At 36.8% G+C, this 16,723-nt stretch overlaps 1 protein-coding gene across 12 annotated transcripts in view; it reads right to left on the bottom strand.

The window, feature by feature from the left end:
• FUBP1 (far upstream element binding protein 1) overlaps nucleotides 1–16,605 on the bottom strand; it is a 41,461-nt gene extending 24,856 nt beyond the window's left edge. For 9 of the 12 annotated variants that reach the window (XR_014894963.1, XR_014894960.1, XR_014894962.1 and 6 more), the window contains exons 1-19: nucleotides 16,394–16,605; nucleotides 15,145–15,235; nucleotides 14,099–14,161; nucleotides 13,242–13,280; nucleotides 12,848–12,887; nucleotides 11,872–11,921; nucleotides 11,709–11,780; nucleotides 11,394–11,451; nucleotides 8,855–9,017; nucleotides 8,666–8,764; nucleotides 8,482–8,583; nucleotides 7,700–7,802; nucleotides 7,515–7,615; nucleotides 6,797–6,938; nucleotides 5,432–5,592; nucleotides 4,199–4,353; nucleotides 4,035–4,114; nucleotides 1,391–1,519; nucleotides 699–773 (exon numbers count right to left, since the gene is read on the bottom strand). Coding sequence is in view for 6 of the 12 variants with exons in the window: in XM_085298162.1 (XP_085154288.1) it covers nucleotides 699–773; nucleotides 1,391–1,519; nucleotides 4,035–4,114; nucleotides 4,199–4,353; nucleotides 5,432–5,592; nucleotides 6,797–6,938; nucleotides 7,515–7,615; nucleotides 7,700–7,802; nucleotides 8,482–8,583; nucleotides 8,666–8,764; nucleotides 8,855–9,017; nucleotides 11,394–11,451; nucleotides 11,709–11,780; nucleotides 11,872–11,921; nucleotides 12,848–12,887; nucleotides 13,242–13,280; nucleotides 14,099–14,161; nucleotides 15,145–15,235; nucleotides 16,394–16,507 (1,837 nt within the window). In the remaining 6 variants the exon portion in view is untranslated. The remainder of the gene's footprint in view (nucleotides 1–698; nucleotides 774–1,390; nucleotides 1,520–4,034; nucleotides 4,115–4,198; nucleotides 4,354–5,431; nucleotides 5,593–6,796; nucleotides 6,939–7,514; nucleotides 7,616–7,699; nucleotides 7,803–8,481; nucleotides 8,584–8,665; nucleotides 8,765–8,854; nucleotides 9,018–11,393; nucleotides 11,452–11,708; nucleotides 11,781–11,871; nucleotides 11,922–12,847; nucleotides 12,888–13,241; nucleotides 13,281–14,098; nucleotides 14,162–15,144; nucleotides 15,236–16,393) is intronic. The other 3 variants (XM_085298165.1, XM_085298166.1, XM_085298167.1) reach the window with 3 other exon arrangements.
• Nucleotides 16,606–16,723: the final 118 nt, after the last annotated feature.

The following is a 16,723-nucleotide window of genomic DNA, read 5'->3' as shown; positions in this document are numbered from 1 at the left end:
TCTATGGGAGCACAATATGGTCAAAATATTAAACTGCAAGGCATTCTGATTTAAAAGATAAAAGCACCTTTGGCCAACACACAAAGATCATGTATTCCTTCCTTATTCAGTAAATTATAAAACAATTAACTTGCATGCGAATACATTTCACTTAAAGTTAGTTCAAGCAACATATACTCAAAAAGCTAGCACCAATATACAAACTATGGTTTAAACACAGCTCTTAAACACTGCAAGGGGTATACGATAATAAAGTTTCATGACAATCTTTCATTTAGTAATATGATCATACAAAGGAAGCTTCAAGAAAAATGTGTAATCTTAAGAGCATTAGGCAACATAACCACTGAAAACARCATTATAAAAATGCAGACCAAAATTGAACTCTGAAACTTAAATATACTTTGTRTAGGTGTTTCACACACAATAACAACTCATCTTTTTCTACAAAGTATTTTGCCAAAGCTGATCACTAATATGAATACAAGAGGGCCTTAAATCATAATTCCTAAGTAGTCTAGATTTCAGCAAACTTCAGGGCTTTTACTATATATAGTAATACATATATGTAAAATAATATAAAACTTATAATCCAGAAGACAAATGAATGGAGCACTTTTTGTTTGGTAAAAATTTCAGATGAGACTTGCAAAGTTGTTAGAGGAGATTTGCAACAACAGAAAAACATGCACACATACCCATTTTTTTGTAGTACTCTTCCCATGCCTTGGTATAGTCAACCTGCCCTGCTGGTGCTGGATTTGGCTGATCTCCTGAATTACATATAAAAATAATTGTTAAAACAAGACTTCTGTTTTTTGGTTTTGTACACAGAACAACATACAAATAAGCATCTGAGTGTTTTGATAACAAGCCCAAATAATAACACTCAAATCTGACACTGAAAAACCATCTGCTACAAAAGCTAATATAAATACAAAAACAACAAAACAAAATCAACCACACTAAAAGAAATCACAAAAATTTATTGCATTTTCAGAACTTAGGAAGCTCATACCACTTACATACAGTACAAAACGACTACTTCAAGTTTTAGGCCTCATCCAGACACAAAAGTTTTAATAGTACAAATAAAGCAGTAGTTTTCCTAAACCATTTAAAGTTATGCGACTGTTTAAACAAGTAACAACTAGTAAGTTTGGCTCATTCTACTTTTTCCTATGACTGCAATAAGTAGATGCAATTAATTCAGATCAAATGACAGGGAAATGTGTCTCTGGAATTGCACTAGAAGTAATGTTGAAGGCTGAAAGCAAGAGTTTTCCAGTAAAACTGGCTACCTTACAATATGTTTACCCAATATGTAAGACAATAGTAATAATAAAGAGTGACCTCTCCCCTCCAACATTAAGAAATTTAACTGTTTTACCTTGTCCATTAGTTTGGGTTGTAGCTGGTCCACCAGGAGGGGCTGCAGGCGGTGGCTGTGCTTGTTGTTGATAGTAGTGAGCATAGTAAGCTGCCCACGCAGCTGAATTGGGATCTGTTCCTGGCTTACCTGTGAAATAAAACAAACATTTATAAGAGTGGTACGAACAGAAAGTTGTTTTCAGTTAACAGCATTCTAAGCACTCTTATTTTCCTCCAAGGAAAAAGTCCATCTAAACCAAGTAACCAGTTCAACTTGTAAGTATCTTTTCTTTCTWACACAAACTATCAATTTCAAAACAGCACAGTACAAAGAATATTTTTTATAGAGGTGCCTAGATAAAAATCTTCATAGAATCCTTACTTCTACAAGAACATTTATTAATTTTTAAGGTGATGAGGAAAAACAGACTTTCAAGTTTATTTAAATGATAATTTTACTGAATTGCATTAAGAATGAATCATTCTAGCACCAAACAATTTAAAGTTTTACTTTTTGTAATCTCACACTAATACCACTGACACAAGCATAGGCACCCTAAACACATCTGAAATAGAGAAATGCAGATTACTTGACATTTGCAGTGTTTGTCATTTAAACCTTAAAGCAACAGTAAAATACAGAAATACACAGTATTTTAAGAACTTGAATTCCTGTCCATGACTGTAAGATTTATGGTTCACTTGCAGCTTTTTAGTCTAACATATGATGATAGCAACACTTGTATCTTCTGTAGCTATCTCCAATGTTCCCCTTATTTTTAATTGAATCTAGTAAGTCTAATTATGCTGCTTCCTACAGTCTTATTTCTCTTTCTGTTAATTGAATCTAGTAAGTCTAATTATGCTGCTTCCTACAGTCTTATTTCTCTTTCTGTTAAAGTTTACTCTCCCCGCAGAATCAGAGGTGGATTACATTAACAAATCAGCAATCCACAAAAATGTACTTCTACTTATTATAGAAAATAGTGTTCTTTAGTAAGACCTACATCCTTAAAAAATGAAAAAAAAAGTCTGTCTGCAAATAAATGGAGCAACTGATGAAAAAACTTCACAAAGGGCTAAAACTGATAATTTGGATGGATAATGTGAATGAAAGTGTATTCCCTCCCCCCAAAGCAAAAAATAGGTGAAGGAGCAGCAAACTGAAAAGAAAGAAGTAATTCACTGGAAAAAGCATTTGGGGTATGGTGGTGGGGAGCCCACACACCCTGGAAGAAAAAAGGCAAACAAATTACTAAAAAATGAAATACTACAAGAAACATTAGATGCAACCATTTAAAATGCATAAGTAATATGAGCATATTAAAAACAACGTTAACAAGCAGTTTCTTTTCGTAATTACATTGCTTGCAGTGACAATGGTGTATTCAAGCAGTTTTTAATGCCTTCTGGGCAGGCAGAAGACTGTCAAGGACTATCATGTCTGTTATAGGGATGCTTCTACACAGGACAAGCAGTAACATACCTAGCTGAACACGTTTTGTTAYTGAACACAGTGCAAAGCAAGACAAATCACATCTACTGAACACCTTAAGATGAACAAAAACACTGTATCTTTGTTCATTACAAAACTGCAGTGATCCAACACAGCCTCATCTAATATAAAACCAACATGTATTGTTTTAAGGTTACCTGCATGTATCAAAGCTACTGCTACAGAAGCTCACACAGCAGGGATTCAATAAAAACCTCAAAAGAAAATCTGAGTGCAGTTACTACAGCTCCTTTCAAGTGACAAGATATAAGCACGGTTCAGAAGAAAACATCTCCGGAAAAAAAAACTATAAACCACTAGTTTCACTGAAGTGTGCARGTAAACATATCTGTACCAAACTCGCTCATAAGTGCTAGTCAAAAGACAAACTGATTCCAACAGCGTATGTAAAAATGAATTAGATTTACAAGAGGAACACTTACCAGAATCTGAAGTAAAATCAGCTACTGAGATAAGTATTTAATACATTTTTATGTAGATTGCTTTATTAAAAAGAGTTGGTAATGAAAAAGATTTTGACAGTGGTTTTGGATGAAACCAAATTAAAATAAATTAAATGGATTAAGTTAATTGCATCTCAGCCTACCAGAAGTGTCAAGTCAAATTACTTTGAATCACTCTACCTTTCAATGTTGGTAACAGACATTTTAAATGCATGGAGAGCTACCATAAAAGTATGGGTAATGTAATAAAAGGCAGCTCTTCATCAAAAAAGAAAGGAAGATGCAAAGAACATAAATAGAAGAACTCTAGATTGTAACAACTACTAAAAACCCACCCTTCTTCACTAATGTGATGTGTGTCAGGACCACTGGTTATCAGAAAATACTTTCTTCATTTACAACTTAAAATCTTTTGACTAAAGTTCTGAAGAAGTTCTACCTCAAAGACACAGCAGAGGTGTAAATGCCTCAACCGCTTAACCTTACTAAACCTTTAACTGCAGTCTCCCTCCTTGCTCTAGTCCAAGCATAGGATCTAACTTAAATAAGAGGAAGAGAACTAAAACTTCAGAAAATTGGAATTAAGAAGAACTCCCAGTCTTGAGAAAGATAAAAGAGAGAAAGGGGAGAAAAAAAAATAGTAAGATGTTTTTACTTTCAGTAAAAAACATGCCACAGAGTAAATGCTGTGTACCATCTCTTACCTGGATCTGGTGGATTTGGTGGCTGCCAGTGTGGATAAGCATTTCCCCATCCTTGTGGAGCATATGGGGCTGGAGGACCACTATAAAACAAAAACAAACAATATACAGTGAAAACCAGCCCGAGGATTACTCTACAAAAAACAGCTAGCTGAAGCAATACTTACTGAGGGGCAGGACCAGGAGGCCCCGGATTGTAAGGAGCAGGGTTATACGGTCCCATAGGAGCACCAGGACCTGGGGGACCAGGAGGTCCGTGTGGCCCAGGAACAACACCATGGGGTCCATGAGGAACTGGTGGACCCAGTGGATTAACTGGACCCTGCAATAATAATAGCATGTAGATGAGAAGTAAACCCTGAAGTCCTCCATTTCCCTGCAATTTAAAATGCTAAATCCAAACTACTTGAAAATACCATCTAAAAAGGTTTTATTCAAATTCTTAAATAAAGACATTTCCCTGCAGAAGCCATTTTTTCTGAAAGTCAATTTATCTGGCTTATGGGTAGCTAGAGAATAGACAGAGTTAAAGCAGCTTTGGTTGTAATAACAACCAAATAGCTGCATTTATCTCGCAGATCCTTCTTAATGAAGCAAATGCTGCAGCCCAACCCTCCCCCTCATTCCTCAGGGAAATGCTTTATAATCACACAACAGTAGGTTAAAAAAAATTCAGGAAGTTCTCATATAATTAAAAAAAAATTCACTGGTTTATAGACTGTTAGTAAATGTAAGACCACATGATTGATTGTCACACACTTAGATGTTACAAGGTAAAAATGAAAAAAAAGTGAATACTAGTAATCAAAACAGGTAAAATAGAAGTTTCCAGTACCATCAATAAGCGATTACCTTCAGTTTTAAGTTATAATTCAAATCAATGAGTAAGTTCAGTGGCAAAATCCAGAAAGTAAATTTGATTACATGCATACACAGAAACAAAACTGCACTGAATTTGGAGCAGATAATTCAGTTAAAGATGATATCCACCTGAACACATTAAGATTGAAACATTAACCACCTAACTTAGTAGTTTTAAGATATCCAGGATATTTTCATAGTTGTCAAATATTCTCATCATCCACAACAAACTGGCTATCTTCTAGAATGCAGCATTGATATTGATATATTAATATTGATAATATTGATATATTAATATAACAGTTATATTAAAAAAATGATTTTTTAATTCAAAGATTTTGCTTCTTTTACAGTATCAACAAAAATGCTGATTAGTGGTTATGTTTTTATCACTGTAAATCCAGATTTACTATTACTATTTACCATTTTAGATCTATTTTCTATAATTAGAAAGTAAATTGGAAAAAAATTCTCCACAGAAAAGCCCCATTGTTTTGTTTAATTATARTAATAAAAAAAATATATAACTATATACTCACTCCAATCTTTTCTTCTATAAGTTGTCGTGCGTAATCTATTTGCTGTGGTGTTCCACGGATAGTAAACATCTTCATGTTTGGATCTGCATTAGGTGGAGGATTTCTCTGAAGTTCTATTCTGGCACCAGATTGCTGGCTTATACTTTTGATAGTTTCACCACCTACAATATAACGTACAACTTTTATGACATGCAGTAAAACAAAAATACTAAGATTCAAATCAGATAAAATGACCTACGTCGAAATTGAAAGATACAGAACTGAAGTGACCTATTTTTGAGCCATATAACACATTTTTTTAGTAATAAAAAAAACCTTTCCTTTTAGTGTAGTTAGAGCCTTGTTCGCAATGAACCAGTAAATTATTTTTTAAATTAAAGACCACAATCTTGTTATTCAGAAAGATGAGCAAAGAGTTCCTGCAATGCTGCCTGCTTTTTTCCATTCATGCAAGAAATGTGAAATTAGACATGAATAGGAACTAATACCCGTGGTTCTCAATAAATACAACCTTAAAACCTAAGCCTCCCAAAAAACAATAAGTACAGATGAAAAGAAATAAAACTTGACTAGATTGTAAGTTTCACATTTTTTGCAGTGTATTCAAACTCAAAAAGATAAGCTCCCTAAACTAGTTTCTCCTCTTACAGGTTGCTGAAAAGTTACTTGTATCATTAGTAGGCATATAGTTTACAGAGGTCATTGGCTTTTTTTTTTTTTTTTCCCTCCTCTCCTGTCTTTTCTTTTTAATAATCAACCTTCCAGGCCAAAAACTGAACTATGACAGCCTACTTGTTTTGTCTGGAAAACACATTACAAACAAAAGGTTAAGGTAACTCAAGCATTTCATTTTGGGGCATACAATAAATTATTTCAAAATGAAATTATTTGATAACCGATTACTTTAGTAACAAAAAAAATTGTTACAGCATTCTAGTGTAAAAGATCTTCTCTGGAATATGTGAAAATYAGTTTTAAGAGATAATTACAGATTGAGTAACACTAGTCTAATCAACAACATCAAATGCAAGCTACTTATAACATACAACAACATCTAACAATCTGCCAAACACTACAACATAACTTAGTATTTAATACTTTTAAACACATGCATTATATAAATTGAGTGGTTCTTGACTTTGAACTACCAGGATATGAGCTTTGSGGAGGAAAATCTTTCCTACTAAAAAGATCAGGAGTGTTATGATTTAGCTGGATTATCTTCCTCTGTTGTGTATGAAACTCTTTGCAAAGGCTTCTCTTGAAGCATCTCTCTAGTATGGCTATTTGCACAAATGGAAAAGCTTAAAGCTTTTAAAATATGAATATATATACACACACACACATATATATAAGACATATTGCCTTTGCCAATGATTAATCCAGTTTTGCCAGTGGGAACAATGAAATTGAATTCCTGTAATCCACCAGGAGGCCCCATGTTCCAGTTGCCTTGACCTCTACCCCTTCCTCGACCACCAGGTCCTGGTCCACCAGGGTTACCAGCCTGAAAGCAAAAAAAAAAAAAACAAAAAAAACACAAAACAACCCCGCAAATTAGCATATTCTATAAAAACCTACTGCGAACAAATCATTAATGCCAACTGCTTGCTTCACTTTTTTCTTAGAATAATCCCATCATTTAATAAAACAAATCTAATGTTACTACTCAGTTACACTGAAGTAGTATAATTTTTAAAAGTTTCACACACAGAAAGGTATCATTACTGCCTGCTTTCTGTGAATGCAGTGGTGGGAACTATAATCTCACTATGAGCAGTCAAAATCATCTTCTAAACAACTAAAAGTAGCAGCATATCAGCTATTAATACATGGCAATACTAAAAGCAGCTCTAAACAGCTAGATTAAGTATCATAGTGACTTCGAACCAGTATTACCATTGCAACCCTTCTACTTCCAAAACCGTAACTGGAAAAGTTATGGTTATAATTCAGACTGAACTTTGAAACTACTTCAAATGATGTCCTTTTTTAAAAAAAAAATTACATACTGACTTTTTTAAAATTCAAATCTTTCAAAAAGTAGGCAAGAGTTTTTAAATGGAAAACAACATTACTCAACCTGAACACTTCGAAGGAGATCTGTAATAATTTCTGCAGCATGTTGACATCTGTCTGGAGGCCCTGTAATCTGGGCTATTCTATCTGGAGTTGTTCCATCATCTGGAATAAAAACAATCCTATTCCAGTATATGTAAACCAGTAAATTTATACTCCTCCACAGAAACGTATGGACATACTACAAACCTGGCTTAAATTGGATCCTAACACCAGCATCATTCTGTATCTTTTTTATCATCTCTCCATTTCTTCCAATCACAATACCTACAGCAAACCGTGGTATTGGAACCTTAAAGAGAACAAATTGTTTCAAGATGCTGACAATGCAAATATTCCTACTAAATTCACAAAAAATGAAAAAGTCACATATTAGAATGGCAGACTAGGGCCAGCCCTGTGCCACTTTAGGCTTTTTGAAGTGTGAACTTTTTAGATTAGCAGTAAAAGTCAACCTCACAAACACTAGTGGAAAACATCAAAACAGGAGAGGATCCTATGCACTGCAACTTCTCACAATGGCAACAATTCCAGTGGATATCATGTTTCTTGTGGTCAACAAACAATTTCTGAAGGGCCTAAAAAMAGACGGATACTATGGGATGAAACTTCCAGTCTCACCTCTGATGAATGGTTGTGATCTCATGACTTTCGTAAGAGGTAGAATTAAAGATCTTGCTGTAATGGCCAAACTCCAAGTTCTATAACGTCATCCATCATTATATACTTAACCAAACTTATTTGCTTCCTTATAAAATATCTCCAGCTAGCCAAAGTTGTTCAAAACTGCTGGTAATGTAAAATGAACGATGCACATCGTTTAAGGTACATTTAAGGAACGATTAAGTAATACTTACATGCCACAACCACTTTCGGAATCTGGTTAAGAACTTTCAAGGGTATTAACCAGTTTAACATTTGAATGTTAACAATCTCAAAATACAGTGAACAAGTTTTTCGACCATGCTTACGTCTATCCCTTCATTTCCTCCTATTCTTGACCCATATTCGTTGCGCACCTCTCTAAAGCCACCTTGATCACGAATTAACTCCAGCACCATTTCCTTGGCTTGCTAAAAGAAGAATGGAATTTCATTTAAGTACTGCAACATCAGAATAGTTTTTAAAAAGTCTGAATTCTGAAAGACTCCTTACTTGAACTTTGTAAGGATCTCCAGTTATCCTAAGGGGCTTGTCTGCACCAGTGTTCTGTGGACCATCTTGAATCATGACCATTTTGACACCTGCTCGCTCCTATTTGACAAAAGGAGGGTCAATATCTACTCAAATCTAGATCCAATATTATCACGTGTCTAAAAAAAAAAAAAAAAAAAACAAATATACCTGTAATTGTTTAATCGTCTCTCCACCCTTTCCAATAACTAATCCTGCTTTACTGGCTGGAATCATAATTTCTTGGACTGCATTTCCAGGTCCATCACCATGATGAAAGCCAGGTGCAGGTCTTCCCTTTTCAACTATCTGATCGAGTAATCTTTTTGCTGACCTGTCAAGGAATATATACTTATGAATACAGTGATTCCTACAAATACTGCTTGCCTACACTTGTCCTGCTTGGGAAAAAGAAAAACATTATCTTTCATTATCTTAATAGCCTTATTCACTTAATAGTTGAATTAGGGGTCCTAGCACAAATCCTTCAGTGCACACTATCCAGTTTCTTTCAGTACCTTTAAAGAGTAATTTTGTATCAAAGATAATGTGAATCTCCATGTAAGTGGTTTTGCCTCCTCTACACCAGGTCCCTTCCCAATGTGCATTCTTCTAGTTCAAAATTGTGAACAAACTCAGCAGCTTCTTTTACAGGTGGGATATTACCTCTTTCCTGGCCATTTGCCAGGTTCATGGATTGTAAATATCTTTAAGATCACTACCTCCTGATTAAAGCATTTATTATTTCAAATGTTATTAAGGAACAAAGAAATAGAATCAACATGCTAAAAGATGAGGTGAATCACACACGTTTTTATTCTCTGCAATGAAATCATCTGAAATCTTCACATTTATCAACTGTATTCTCCCCTAGCCATTGTTACCAACTTCACTGTCGTATTTCCTCATTTGTTTTACTTCCTGATAACCTCTACAACCTAAACGGACACGTTCAGCAAATCACTCTTCCCTGGCCTGTGGCTGAGTTGTTATTTCCAGATAAGCAAGCAAAAAGTTAGAAGTTTCTTCTCATCATGATATTCTGATGTATCAAACAGCACCTCTCTCTAGGCTGAAGCAGGTTAAAAAGAAGCCTCTAAAAAAATGAATTTGCAACATATATTGCTCTGCTAGAAAGAAAAATCAATTTCTACTTAAGATTTTGCAATCTGCAGCTTAACTGAAACATGCTAAGTTGGTTAGATAAAACATCAAGGCCCACAAAACAAAGAGCTTTGTCACATGTATACATCCGTACAGAAACATCAAGATAGCCCGCTGCCAAAATTAATATCCATCGAAAAATTTCCGCAGAATAAATACCTTTCTTCTCACTCTTACACTCAAAGTGTTAAGAGAAAGTAATTCCAAGAGAATGTAGCAAGTGGTAGACCTAAAAGTACACCACTGTCAGTATATAAAAAAGGTGGTTCTTTACCAAATATACAAAGTTACCATCTCCTCAAASGTGACTCATGACACAACCTAGTATTCTGTAAGACCAAAACTTCATTCAGAACAAAAGAGAGAAACACTGTCCTTTACATTAATGTTTAAAATATGCCATTGTTAGGTAGAAGAGTTGAAAGAGCTACAATGTACTATTTTTGGTGCATAAAAATAAGCTAGAAGTCAGAAACATTTTTACTGTATTGTTAAGCTTGAATAGTAATTCAAGTAACCTCTCATTTTACATAATTGTTTTTTTTTCATTTAACCTACAAACAGCCAATCTTAAGGCAAATCTGTTCAATGCCACTTTTATAAACAAGGCCCCCCCCAAAAAAATTGTAAAATAAACTTAGCTTTAACACCAATATGGTCACAGCTGCTGCTTGATTCAGCATGCAAAGTTTGGATATTTGTACTTGTAAGTATTACCAGAATAATGGCCGATAGCAAGTGATTTATCTTCCACATGTATCAGTCACATTTAAGTAAAAAGGTAAGTATGTATATCTGTTAAAAACTCTTCCCTCCAATATGTGGTCAGAATAAGCTATAATTCAAAAGAACATTCCCATAAAGAAATGAAGAAATGACTTCCTCAACAGGAGCTTATTTGGCTGCAAGGTAAGAGGTGACTGACACCTGTTTTCCTAAAGGGAAATTTATAGCTGCAGGCCATATCTGAAAAAATTAAGTGGGAGCAGCTAACAAACAAGAAACTAGCAAGCTTACTACACTTAAAATCATTCCTAGAAAAGCCAAGATAAATAGGTCTCCAAGTAGTCAACTCAAAGTGAAAAACCTCTATGCTACCACAAGAAATATTTTCTTGTTGTCATCCCCTCTCCTTCACAGAAGGTGAAAGTTCACTTTACCAACTGGTATTACATAGATGCTACCTTTCCTAACTTTTGGTATACATTAGTTTATATCAAAGACACAATTAAGAACTCTGATAAACTTGGCTTTGAGTAACTCCTATTCTTATGTATTACTAATTTTCACATTTCCCCTGTAATTTTCTTAATTCCTATTAACAGAGTTTCTTTTTCACATACAATTATATCCATATTTTTGTCCTGTAATTACAAAGTATCATGAGGAATGTGATTGCAGGTTCAGGGCCTAGCTCGGTATGTATGCATTTAGCTGACCAGATTGCATCCTCAATACAAGCCAAAGAAGGGAAATGCTATATTCAGATCCCCAAAACAGAGTATTGCATAATTAAGTAAGAATACACAGAATTTGTTTTACTTACTGAACAGACTCTGGTGTTCCAGTTAGCATACAAGATCTTTCAGGCAGGCCTCCACTATCTAAGGTCATAAAATAAAACTGATTTAACAGTAGTATTAAGGCAGAAAGAGATTACCAAAACCAGAAAGAGAAAATCAAATATGATACACAAACTATTGGAAAGTAGAAGAATCACTGTATCACAACATTTGTTTGGACTGCAATAACTGGGATTAGCACAAAACATTAAAATATACCTTAAGTGAAGATACAGATAATTAGAAACAACGAACAGCCTTCTGAACTTCCTACCAACAGATATACCAGAAATAGTTACCAGGCGCAATCTGTATTTTACAGCCAGACTCCTGCTGTATGCGTGAGATCTGCTCTCCACCTCTGCCAATTACTTGGAGAAAGAAAACAGAGAAGATTATGTGTATTAACAGCATCAGTTAACATCCCCCCACTATACTGCCACACTATGTCATACTACTTACTGAATCCAACCATTCCATCTGGAACTTTGTACTCTTCTGTCATCACAGACCTGTACAGGTTAAATAAAACAGAAAACAATGACCATTCAAAGACCAAACAAGCTTTGTATTTAGATACCTCTTCTAGTTAAGACAGAGGGAAGTTAATTGCCTCCCCCATCCCAGCAAAATTGTCTCCCACTAATTTTGAAAGTCATATGCAAACACAGCTTTCAGTGAAACTAGGTTATTTTCAGAAATAATCAATAAGCTACAAGAGGGAATAAATACTACTACTAGTAGAAAACGGGATGTGACCACTTAAAAGTTTAAATCATAGTATGAATTGATACATGTTTTCCTTCAACCTCTTTATGAAGTCTGAGGCCACTGCTAAGGCCAATGTAGCATTAAAAGTTTAAACTGTATCTCARTTGAAGCATGCTGAAAACACATTTTGGTATCATTTATCAAAATTAGTCAAAGGACTGGAAGAATAGTTGGTTCGGGCTGTTTAYGTAAGAAACGAGTGGAGAAAAAAATATATTGTACCAGATGTAGCCAACAGAACAATAAGCTGTGCTAAGTTTGCCTTCTTTTAATCCCCCACAATTCTTTCCTATTTTCAAAATAGCATCAACCCTTTCCCTTCAGACCTGCTCCTAGCTTTTGGGTACGGCAGCTATGCTCAAATGCTGTAAGAGCAACCCATTTTTCTTATGCTAATTTTGATGCATGGCAGAGGCTGCTAAGAAAAATACAGCCAGTATAATACTATCAAAGTTATTTCAGGTGTTTGGCCTAGCCAGAATATTTTTATCAAATTTATTTCAGGTGTTTGGATTGTGGCTGCTGAAGCCAAATTTCAACATATCACTATCTCTCTATAGTATTCCTCTAATGCACCAACACTGCTCTTCCATTAGAATCTTTTTAACTGCTTTTTTCACTAAAAGTGAAGTGATACATGAGGCATAGTGTGGATGTAGATTCTTACCTTTGCTGTTGATGCATTGGTGGTAGTTGATTTCCAAAAGCTATAAGCAAATATTGTTAAAATTAAACTCAAACAGTATTATTTACAACTAAGCCTTTTCTGTGGTTAATAATAAACTTAATTRTATCTACTTCGGTCCAAGTTGACCTTTTAAGAAGTGTTACCAGATGATATAAAAACCATAGTTAAAAGGATTCTCAACTGTTGCTAACACAACATTCTGCCAGTTTTAGAAAGTAGACTCAAACTGCTTCAAGAAGCTAAGAGAGAAACTGAGTCAATTCTTTTGATTTGACTAGTCCAAATATCACCTACCAGATTACTGCTTCAAATTCTTGTTCTGAAAGTTTTATACTTGTTTAGGTTTACTGGCAACAAAATAAAAATTACTTACAGTCATTCTGAGGAGCAACTTTCTTAGCATCTGGTTGATCTGCAAAATTAAGATTTTTTAAAATGTTTGCCAAGAAATTCAAGAACTGTTTACACCTTTTAGTGTGAACTGTAACTTTCCAGTGCATTTTAGTCCCCCCCCTTTTTTTTCCTCTCAATTTCAGGAAGTTGATCATCTGAATAAAAGAAAGAATCTCACGAGCACTCAGCACTTGGTTAGTATAGCTGAAAAGATGTTAGGTTCTTCCATATATCTATTAAGTGGTTTATTAAAAGGCAGTTTTCAAACACGCTGTAGATTGCTCATAGGCACCTAGTCACTGAAACTTAACTACAACAAGGAACAAAGTTTATCTCTGTTGGTTGCTCAAGCTAATGATGCTTCTATAGTAAAAAAAAACAATTAAAAAAAAGCAAATCCATACAAAAATTAACAATGATTTAAAGAAAAGTTTTCTGACAACGACCACAAGTCTAGATCAAATATCTAAAAATACAACAATATCAAATAGCAATGCAAACTCACTCCAAACATTGATATGAAATCCCTATCCAAATATCAAGCATTTCATAGCATAAAACTTCAAAAAAAAGCAGATTCAAAGCAACTACATCACTACCATCCAAATCCTTTTTGTACAAATAAAGGAATAAAAGGCACAATTAACCTATATCTGAAAAGATATACTTCAGATGCTTTCTTCCCACCCCAAAATAAAGGTTATATGAATCACCATAATTTATGTGCAGCAAAAACTCAGACACATATTCCAAGAAATATTTGTGTCAATCCAGAAAGATCCACTAGTTTATTTCATGTTTACATACTAAACACAGGTAATAAATAAAAATTCCTGCCTTTAAAAGGAGAGGGCATTCCCTCCCAGTGTGTTGTACTGCTCGGACTTGTCCAAGAGCCATCTACACATAAAATAAAAAGAATACATTACATATATCATCTGAAGCATCATTAGCTCATTTTTGTATATTAAAAACCTCACCATTAATAGAAAAAACTTTATTACAGGACACAAGATCTCCTGATATAAAGCCTTAGTTACAATCTGTAGACTGAGTTTCAATCCTCTTAAAGGGAAAAAAAGGCATTGCTCTTAAATGACACCTACGAGAACATTTCAACAAGCTCAGATTTCTCTCCACAATTTAGTCAGGATTTTGTGTGTATATTAAACATATCAAACCCTGCTAAGTTCAAGCTAGCTGACAGAAGAGGACACACACATTTCAGGAGAAAACTTTACTGCAATATAAAGCAAATCCAAAAAGCTGCAACAAGGTAGGAGATTTAAGTATGATCTTATCAGGGTTCACACACGCTGTATGTTTAAATATTAGACCAAGCAAAAACGTCTACACGGTAGAAAATTTACTTTCCTGTCTTTTTTTAAAGTCCTATGCTTTTACAATGAAATGCATTAAAATGTTTATTTGAATTTGTGCAATAACAAAACATATGAAACAATCCAATTTTAAAAAAGTGACCACTTCTTGCTCTAACTGTAACTTACAAGCTGTAAGCAGCCCTATACAACAAAGGACTACAATGACATACCTGGACAAAAAGTGTTTCTCAGTTACAAATTCATACACCCTGCCCCATCTTTTCCTCTTTATTGCATTAAAGTTACATTTAAAATATTTTAAAACAGGCTTATATTTGCTTCAGATTACAGTTACACAGCACAATGGTTTAAAAGAAATTTCCCCATTAAATTGAAAATGAAAACGCACGTTGTGGTCTATAAAGGGAACAAAATGTTTTTATGCTGTGCTATAGGGGAGAAAAAAACAGAAATCAAAACCAAAAAACCACTTGAAATCTTTCTGGCACTGCTGCCAAGCCATACTGAACAAGAACAAATGCAACAGTAATGAACGCATACCTCCATCCTCAAGAGGTCTTTTTTGTCCTCCATAACTGTAGTCATTTGAATTCATTGATGTGCCAGCATCTCCTCCAATTTTTGCTGCAATCTAAACATAAGCAAATGTTGTAAGAAAAAAATTCATTCAGCAAGTCCTTATTTACTCCAGGTATTCTGAATAATGTCAGCGTTTGAGATGACACATATTAATACCACTCAAAAGAGGTAAATAAGAAGTTGCTACTAGAAACAGTCTTGCAAACAGCCGCGGTACTTTTTCTCCCAACATATTCAGAAGGCTTGTACTCATGCTTTACTAGGAATTTTTTCTCACATTCACTGCTTTTTCCTCTGGCTGAAAAAAAAAATCTGCTCTTCAAACTGCAGCAACATTTTTTTCCCCAGGTTTCCTATTTTAACTATACTTCGAGAAAGCCTGAGATATGCCGCAGGGAGCTTGACTACTAAAACTATTTTAAATCTTAAAAGTACTAAATATCCCCCGCCTTTTTTTTTTACGCTATTGCTAAAAGCGTCCTCTGTTATCAAGCAGAGGAGAAAAATTTTCCTCGAAAACAACGGACACATCGCCCGTGCTGCAAAACTACAAATAAAGCTTCTGGATTAAAAAAAAAAAATCTTCCCCCCTCCCTCAAAAAAAAAAACAAACACACACGAAAAGACACCTTGGCCGCCTTCGCTCCGCAGGCCGCGGCACCTCCCAACCGGTCCGGGCAGGTTAGCGGGCACCCAGGGCGCCTCCGGGGACACAATACGGGGCAGCGCGGCGGAGCCGCCCTCCTCCGCTCGGTCGCCCCGCAGGGCGCGGGGCTGCCGATAAGGCGGCGCGCCGTCCGCCGAGATTGCGCCTCCCCGCAGGCCGGCAGCGGGCACCAGGCCGCGCCGCGATGGCGCGGATCCCGCCGGGCCGAGCTAGGGCACCGCGGGCGGTCGCTCGGGCAGCGGGCGATGGCGGAGGGAGGCTGGCGGCGACCGACTGGAAAACGCTCGCCGCTCGCCTGCCCGCGCCCGAGCAGGGCGGGCGGCGCGGAGAGGGGCCGAGGGACAGCACAAAGCCTCCCCGCCGCGCCCCGCGGGGGCATCCTGGCGGGGCGGCCCCCCCTCAGGCCTCCGCAGGGCCCGGCGCCGCCGCCGCGCGGCCCGCTTCCTCCCGCCGCGGCGGCGCCGGCTCAGGAGGGGCCTCTGGGCCCCGCAGCCCGAGGGCCCGGGCACCCATTGATTTGGCAGGGCCACGTTACACACGCACCTGCCTAGCCCGCTGCAGCGCGTCTTTAAAGGCATCGTTCACTCCTCCACCTCCGCCGCCGCCTCCCCCGGGCGCGCCCGAAGCAGGAGGGGGCACCGTGGAATAGTCCGCCATGCTCGCTCAGCCGCCGCTTCCTGCCCCACTCGCTGCCTGCCAAGAAAGAAAGAAAATGGCGGCGGGCGGGAGCCTTTCACATTCCTGCGCGGCATCGTGCTCGGGGAGGGGGGAGGGAGACCGATGTAGCCTCGCGAGACCTGCGGCGGGGAGGGGCGAGATTTCATAGGGGTGCCGGAGAAAGCCCAGGAAACCTCGCGACGTTTCGCCTTGCCC

Source organism: Rhea americana, unplaced genomic scaffold (genome assembly GCF_003343005.1).
Source record: "Rhea americana isolate MKP2758 unplaced genomic scaffold, rheAme1 scaffold_136, whole genome shotgun sequence".
Lineage (NCBI taxonomy): Eukaryota > Metazoa > Chordata > Aves > Rheiformes > Rheidae > Rhea > Rhea americana.
This window is presented reverse-complemented; position numbering and strand designations above follow the sequence as displayed.